The following is an 8,529-nucleotide window of genomic DNA, read 5'->3' on the forward strand; positions in this document are numbered from 1 at the left end:
ATGGGGCTGGGTTCCTCCAGCCACCAAATCAGTCAAATACATGCACACACACAGAGATTAACATGACACACCTGACCCAGCTAAGTTGATCAGCATGGACAGGCTGACACTCTCATATGCCAGGAATCAGTTCATCAAGGCAGCAGTAAAATGCAATCAAACACAAGCACTCAGGTGAACACAATACCTCTGAATCCGGCGTGGTGTCCAGCTGACACCCTCATGGGCCAGCATTCAGTTGATAGGGCATGTCTTAGCCAAACTGGGTCAATCAACCTATACAAGCTGATCCCCTTGTGCGTGTCAAACTCAGCACATCCCAATCTTTTGCCCTTACTGTCCTAGTAGTGGTAGCCTCTTGATGAGTGGACCCCACAATATTTCGGGGCTTTACAGGGGTCTCTGGCTTAGGTAAAAGAAGTGTTGCTGCAGAGCAAGTGGGGAAGGGGAAGTAGAAAAGGAAAAATATACCCAGTTTCCACCAGTTTGATGATAAAAGTTATTTATTGCTAGGTATATGAAATTTATGATGGTACTAATAGTAGTAGCAATGCAAGGAAAAACACAAAAACAATTACAATATTACCCTGGTTCAATTGAGTATTTAGGGAAACCTAACTGAAGCTTAACTAATAAAATTCAGGTTCAGAGAGACAGAGAGGAAGAGAAAGCGAGAGCTGGGATTTCACTGGTCCAAGGCATTTGGGTGTTTTGTTGACAAGCAAAGTTCCCAGCACAATCATTGAAAGTTAAACAGGCAATGAAAGGAGACAATCTGTTTATCCCATCTTCACAAGAACAACAGGGGATGGTTTCAGAGAGATTTCTCTGCCTTAAAGCACATTGTTTGCTATTTTACAGCTTTCTTATACCCTTAGTCCAGCCTCTTCAAAGCATTGTTTTAATTGTATAAATCAAGAGAGTCCCAATCCATAATTGACAAGGAAAATCCTGTTATTTAAACAGTGTCAATTTAAACAAATTACCTTTTTTCAGCGACAAGGGGTTATCTGGTTTGGAACATCCTGAGAAACTGGTTAACAGCCAGGAGAAACATAATATTTTAAAGAGTAACTGGACACCTAGGAGCTGGCTTGAAATTATTACGAATATAGAAGATAAACTGGAAGGGATACCACTTCTTTTCTTCCCAGATGAAAAGAAACCCTTAACCATTGTTCAAATGTTGCCCATACCCACTCTGACTTGGTCTCTTGCCTCAGCATTCCCTAACTTGGCAATCAAGTTTTAGTTAATTAAGTTTAAATAGGCCTCCCATACTGGGACTGGGGAATGTACAGCCCAAGATGCCTATTAAACCTTTGTTCTGCTTCGGTCTGGTTAGGTGAGGTGTGGGGCGGGGAAGAAAAAGTCCTTTGTAAATCCAGCAAGCTGGGTGCCAGGGCTCCCTCAAGAACACAGAGCTGACAGGTAACAGCCACGCGCATGATCAGAGGTCAGGAAAACAGATCTTACGATGACAGGCTGAGAGCCACGGGACTCTTTAGCCTGGAAAAGCGCAGGCTCAGGGGTGATCTGATGGCCACCTATCAGTTTATCAAGGGTGACCACCAGGATCTAGGGGAGCGTTTGTTCATCAGAGCACCCCAACGATGACGAGGTCGAATGGTCACAAACTCCTGCAAAACCATTTCAGGCTGGACATAAGGAAGAATTTCTTTACTGTCCGAGCCCCCAAGGTCTGGAACAGTCTGCCAGCAGAGGTGGTTCAAGCACCTACATTGAACACCTTCAAGAGTAAATTGGATGCTTATCTTGCTGGGATCCTATGACCCCAGCTGACTTCCTGCCCTTTGGGCTGGGAGCTGGACTCAATGATCTTCTGAGGTCCCTTCCAGCCCTAATGTCTATGAAATCTATGAAATCTATGAAAGCAGTACTCCTTAAATCTAGACAGTATTACACTTATAGCATATTTGGGCATTTTGCAAAGGTGTTAAAACAGCCAGAGCTTCTTCCACCACAATATGCATAAGATTGATAATTTGACTTAGCCAGGTCTTTTTTCTACCCCTATGGCTGCTAGCTACATCTCAAACCTCTGTCTGAACGCCCTCCAGCTCTGTGCTATATTGCCTGACAGTAGAAGGGCAATATGGGCAGGATGAGGTTGCAGCACTTCCAGACCAACTCTCCTTGGATTATAACTGTGAAGGAAGATCACCTACAGTAGCTGTTGTCCTTCTATGTGGCTCTTGCTTCACTTGTTCTCAAGGTCCAGCTTCTTTTTCAGTTTGGATCTCAGATTCTAACAAGTTCTTTCTTATCCTGCTCCTGATACCATGTAATGATTACCATGTTCAATGAACACAGGCATATATGATTGAGAAGACCTAATAAAAAGACATTGTGTGTGGAACACTAGGCAACCTTTGCAGACCCTTTCTCTCTCTCTCTCTCTCTAACTAGCTAGCTCCCTGACTAAGGAACCATTTCCCAACTCCTTCACTCTCATGTTAAGGAGGATCTCTAAAGTCTAACTTATTTCACTATATGTATGAGTCTCTGAAAAGTGGTCTCTGGAGCTAACTGCACTGTGGTGTTGTTGTTGTTGTTGTTATTTAGATTTATATCCCACCAAACTCAGAAAGGCTTAGGGTGGATTACAATAAAAGACAGGGAACCCACAAGATAAGAAACAACACTAAGATCCCTAAATAACGCCCCCCACCCCTGCACTTGAAAACTGCACTCTACCTCACCCACTCCCACTCCTCTGCCTATCACCCACAAAAGCAAACCCTCCAGACTGTCCCAATCATGCTTTGCACCCTTCATTTACATCTAGGTATGCAAAACCTCTCCTCACTCTCCCTTCCCCCATGATGCCCCTCCATTCCCACTCTCCCATCTCACTTGAAGGGGAGATCCATGATTTGCACATATACAAAGACAGGTGATCAGTAACAGAGGACATGTGAAATGTGCCAAAAGGAAGGAGGGAAAAAGCCACAGTTCATATAAAGAAGGAGTAGAGAAGTGAGCACAGTGAATCTGGCATGCTGCTGCTGCTGCTTGTGGCACTCTTCTGAAAAGATGGGCTAAAATCTGAGCCATGTTAATGAGAAAGGGATGAACAAGATCAGCAATGCCAGAGTTTGGGAGCTCATTTGGAAGAAAAATAGTTTGATATCAGTGGTGAGACCATTACTGCTCTGCTATATGTAGTCCCAAAGCCAGGTATCTTTATCCATTCATCCTAAAAGCAAACCAGGAAGCCACAAGAACTTTCAGCATACAGGTACATGTCCCCCTTTTTATGCCTCTAAAAAGAACAGTGAGTCCAAATTGTGTTCTTCACTGCACACTAAATCTGGATGTGCCTGGAAGTATAGCTGAGGATAGATTTCAGCTTTTGTTCCAGGGAATGCAATGAACAAACTCAATTAAGTCTATATTTCATCAGTTGAGGACATTCTCAGTCACTGTAATGAGTGGAGAAATGACTGAAACGGGCATAAATATCTTCCTATTTACAAGAGGAAAGGAAAGGTACCACTGTAAGTGACCAGCTACTCTTAGGGCGCTTACAAATGTGAAAAAAAACCCTGGTGCTTTAAGCTTGGCATGCCCCCATGTTGAGCACAGTGCATGCCCACAAGAGGCAGCGTGTTAGTTGAACCTGGCTTGCCCAACATCTGTATAGATCAGGCATTTCAGCAGGGCTTTCTGGTGCTTTTATCTAATAGCTGATTAAACCAGATTTAGATAAAAGTGCCAAAAGGTCTCACTGAAGCTCCTGATCTATACAGATGCTGCAGAGCTGGGTTGAACTGACTGGTAAAGCACTGGCCTCTTCTGATAAAGCACCATTTGTTTGTTTTTCCACATCTGTCAGCAGCCTTTGCCTATAGATGTACTGGCAATTTTCCTTTTGTGTAGGAGCAATGGAGTACTGGGACATGATTTCAGTTGTTCTTCAAGCAGACGTTCTCGGGGAGGATGTTATTGCTGAATTTTAGCTACTACACAGTGAACCCATCACATTCTGTTCTGTTGTGGTGATCTAAGTGGCCATTGTTGGTCACCTATAGGTCATATTTGGCACTTATGTACCCAGGAAAATTATAGTTCTGCATATGTACCTGCACATGTGAGTGATTATGTGTATATGTGCAGACTAGCAACAAGATGTATGTGAAAGATCTTCCCTATTTTTTTCCCCAAAAAGCTGAGATGCTAATATTGCATCTCAGTGGTCCTGGATTCTAGCTCCCAACCCCTAAAAGCCTGTGAACATGAGTCTGTCTGGTTTCTCACTAGAGTGCCATAGTCACCAGACAACACTATTTACAGCCTTCTCCAAAGCTCTTTTTGACACTGACTCTTTGGTAGCCACAAGAGGGAAGTTTGTGCACAGCCAACTAGTGTCTCCAGAGTCTGGGGGGGCACCGGTGCCTGATCATCGACCGAGGGAGGGTCTGCCAGTGGCCATTTGCAGTGCTGGTGGAAGTGCCACCAGCACATCTCTTAGTGCTGCCAGCGCCAATCTCAGGTGGGGCACCAGCCAGTGTTTCACTCTGGCCCTCACCGGCCGGGGAGTGGGGGCGCCATCTCAGGGAGGGCAAGTGCTGCACCCCCCCATTGCGCCTGCCCTACACTTTGTCTATGAGTTTGTGGGAGACGCTGGCCAAGGAACAAGAGTAGGTGACACCTGTATTAACCTTGGCTGAAGTGGTGTTCCCCAGAAGGTCTCCTTTGGAGTTACAAAGGTAAACATCATAAGTAGCTCAGACTGTCCGGGTGATGTGAGCATGGAAGGGTTGCTTCCCTAAAAAAGAGGGAGCTGTGGGTTCCAACCCGTGGCCTTTGCTTCCCTCCAGGGGAGAAACTTCCCACTGCAGTTGCCTCCATCCTCTTTTTCTCTGATGACTATTAGTGAATCAGCTTAAAAAGGAATTCCCCATGGCAGGTAAGTGCTGAAAACGCCCCATAGAGAAACACGAAATGGCAACTGAGGCCATCAGAAAAGACTAGAATATCACCACTGGGCTTTATGGCCTCATTTCTGATACTTCTCTTCCAGCTTAGAAGCCCTGAGAGTTTTGATGATGCTTATATATACGATTTGCTCCATTAGCATTTTCACTTTGAATGAAATCCAGTACGAAATCCTCCATTTATAAGGTAAAAAATGCAAGCATTCATTAGCCAGCCTAGGTTTTTATTTGGTAATGTAAATAAAACAGTCCAAATGATAAATGTTAATAATTAGCATTGACAAGTCTTCTTTGTATAAAGAAAAAAAAAGTACTGTATACATGAATGATGAGTATTTCCCCAGTGTTAAAAGTGGATAGCAAGATGCAGTAAAAATTCAATTGTTTTCCTTAAGGTCAAACAGCAAAAAGAGAAGATCCGTGGCAAAGGCACAGCAGCCCGACTCTGTGCCCAGGGCACCGACAGTTCCTGCCATGCCAGTTGCAAAGGTGTAGTCAGCTGTTACTGTAAAAAGGAGCTGCTTTTGCAACCCCTGTCTCCTACAAAGACAGCACCTGCATCTTATTGCTCCTGTTGTTTTCCCCTCAGTTACGCTACTGATCTGTGGTGAGGGTTAGGGTTTTTCACAGAAGTGAAGAGTACATTTAAAGCCAGGAGGCATTTAACATATGGAAGATAAGAGGAAATGTATAGAAATGAGGAATCCACTTGTAAGACCAGTTCCGTTTCATACAGGAGGCGCAACACTTACTAGCAACTTGTGGCAGAGTTTAAGAAACTCTGTCTCTTCTGGCACTTGATGTGGCGAAGAATCTGCATCAATGCTGTTTTCAGCCTGGGATTAAGAAGAATGAGAACAATGGAGTGCCCTGAAGGGTATGCAGCAACCACCACAGAAGTAACTGCAGGAGTCCAGGTGTTGTCAGTCAGACACGTAGGCATTGTTTGCAATGTCTCTGCTACAAAACTGAAAGTATAAAGGATGAGGAAAGAGATCAGAGCTTTAATTGCACTTACATGAGCCTGTGTCCTGGAGTCCTGAAGGTCAGGTGCATAATGCTGCATGCACCTGCTGTGTCTCCACAAAGAGACCATTAGTAGCATGGATGATGCCAAGAATATGAGGAAAGGAAAGAAAGCCATTACGGTGTAGAGAAAGCTGAAGTAAAGGTATATGACATTTGAGTTAACCTTGGCTGACGTGGTGTTTCCCAGAAGGTTCCCCTTGGAGTTACAAAGGTACACATCATGATTAGCCCAAACCGTTGGGATGGACGTGAATAAGGCAAGCAGCAGTGACCCCAGGAGAAGCTGTGGAACCATCCCAGAGATTCGCTGCTTCACTCGAAGGAAAAGAGGGTGAGTGAAAGTGGCGATCTTTGCACAGTAGAAAACACTGAGACAGCTGGCAAGCCAAGTACTGGTCATGTTGGCAAACATCCGTATGACTCGCAATGTGATCCGCACATTGTCCAGTCTGTGCGTGTCCGGAGTGAAGAAAGAATAGGAGCGAAACCCTATTGCTGTCCCTTGCAAAAGAAGTCTAGACATGCCCAAAGATGTCAAGATCGTGTTACAGGAGGACAGCTTCCTGCTTTTGTTCCAGTCAGTCCAGTTAATGGCCACAATAAATCCATTTGCCAGTACTCCTATACTGATCTCAGTCAACACAATGGTTATAGCAATGATGGAAACAGAACTGAACATATTTCTTCTCACAGTAACCACAGCCTGCTCTGATTCTGCAGTAACAGGTAGCACTTTTCGAAGAGAGAGTCTTGCTGCATCAATGATCTACTTGTAAATGGGTAGTTAGATATATCACATGGACATTCCTCCCACTTTCAATCTTGTGTCAGCAAGACAAGAGAAAATGAGAATGATGAATTTTAAGGTGTTCTCGGGTTTTTTTTTCCCTTGAGGTCTTCCTAGGGATGCAAATCCTAGGAGAATTTCATTATTCAGTCTATACCCATTTAGGCATGCAATTATTTGCCTATTCACTTCCACAGTGCTCCACACTAACAACAAGCTAGGTTATACTAGTTCTTTTCATCTTTTGTATTATCTTTTATGATCATAATTAGAGAAAAAAAGATCACCGGGGAGAAGAACCTACATATAGTTAGCTATGTATGGCATATTGTGGGAGAAGGATTATGATTGGGGGAATAATTGAAGGGAGGGTGAAGAAGGTGGAGAAAGCATAGAGGGTGAGACAGCAGACCCCATTTGCAATTGTTGCAATTAGAGAGAAAAAGATGTTTAATATTCAATGAACTGTCAAAGGATGGGAGAAAAATCCTAGACTCCACAAAACATATTGTTTATTTAAAGGCAGCAGCCAGCCAGGATGCAAAACACAACTAGACACTCCAAAAACAACAACATAAGCATCAAAAGAGAAACCCAACAGGGTTCAAAGAGCACTATCACCTACTACTGTGAGGGTTTGGCTGGGACATAGGTGGCTGGGCCTATGGATAGGTCTCTAGAAGCAACTAGCAGGTGCACAGGTTACCAGAGTGTCAGGCCAGGGTCTAGGTCAGTAGGTTAAGGACACAGGGACCAAGTTCCAGGTAAAACAAGAGGTGAAATCCAAGAGGTATAATCTAAGAAGCGAGTTGAGATAAGAAAGAAGGGGTCAGAGAACTGCTGCCTAGTTCCAGGGGAGATCTGAGGTCTGAATCAGGAAAAGCCAAAGTCATGTCAGGAGCCAGGTGAACCAGAAGGAGCAGTGAATGCGAGGCTTGCTGGAACAAACTGAGGTTGTATCAGCCTGAGGCTGCATGTGCATTTAAAAGGGGTGAATGGTGCTTTCAGCAGCCAATCTGGTTGCATAAAACTGCTGTCATCTCATTAGCCAGGGATCAGGGGCAGGTGTGGTAGCTCAGTTGCTTGGCGTAGCTGGGCATGCTTGATCAGAGGCCCTGACAACTACTTTAGCAGGAGTAGCAATAGCCCATCTGGAACAGTCCATTTGAACTCCAGGCTCCAACCAGCAGCTAGGTAGCCATGACTAGTAGCCCTTTCTCAGAGTTATAGCAGTCATTATCTTGTAGAGGGTCCATTGCATTGTCTGGGGCATGGCTCCTGCTGCTACACACACCCTGGGAGGGCATGGTGTGTGTGTGTGTTTCTGGATCTGCGTGCAGGGTAGGGGCAGGATGCCACTATGGGCTGGCACCAAGCTCTTCCCAGCAGGAGGACTGGGCCAGGACTGCACTCAGGGCAGGCAGCAGTGGTACTAGGGGCAATGGCGAATTTTGGGGTGGCTGCAGGCCCCCCTGTAATCTCCCTCCTAGCACTGCCACTGCCTGCCCGGAGCACAGCCTGGCCCAGCCCCGCACTGGGAAGAGCTTGGCACCACCACAGGCTCAGCCTGCAGTGGCAGCCCACCCTTGCCCCATGCACAGATCTGGGGCACCCCCCCCCCATGCCCTCCTGGGGTGAGTGCAGCAGCAGGATCTCCTCTACCACATGCTGCTTGCAGCTCCGTTCCATGCCCTGCCCCCCCTGCCCCTCTTCCTCCCTCACTTTGGGGGCCTTGATCTTCCCCCCCATCCC

At 45.5% G+C, this 8,529-nt stretch overlaps 1 protein-coding gene across 1 annotated transcript; it reads right to left on the reverse strand.

The window, feature by feature from the left end:
• Positions 1-5,712: 5,712 nt before the first annotated feature.
• On the reverse strand, positions 5,713-6,390 carry LOC149866694 (taste receptor type 2 member 41-like). Its single transcript, XM_090041643.1, has one exon. It carries the CDS (start codon positions 6,388-6,390, stop codon positions 5,713-5,715), a length of 678 nt encoding a protein of 225 aa, XP_089897769.1.
• Between the last annotated feature and the right edge of the window lie 2,139 nt (positions 6,391-8,529).

Source organism: Crocodylus siamensis, chromosome 4 (assembly GCF_052110815.1).
Source record: "Crocodylus siamensis isolate JL-2025a chromosome 4, ASM5211081v1, whole genome shotgun sequence".
In the NCBI taxonomy this organism is placed as follows: Eukaryota; Metazoa; Chordata; order Crocodylia; family Crocodylidae; genus Crocodylus; species Crocodylus siamensis.

Coding starts and splice junctions, on each gene's coding strand:
- LOC149866694 (XM_090041643.1), bottom strand. CDS start 6,390: ATGACCAGTACTTGGCTTGCCAGCTGTCTCAGTGTTTTCTACTGTGCA.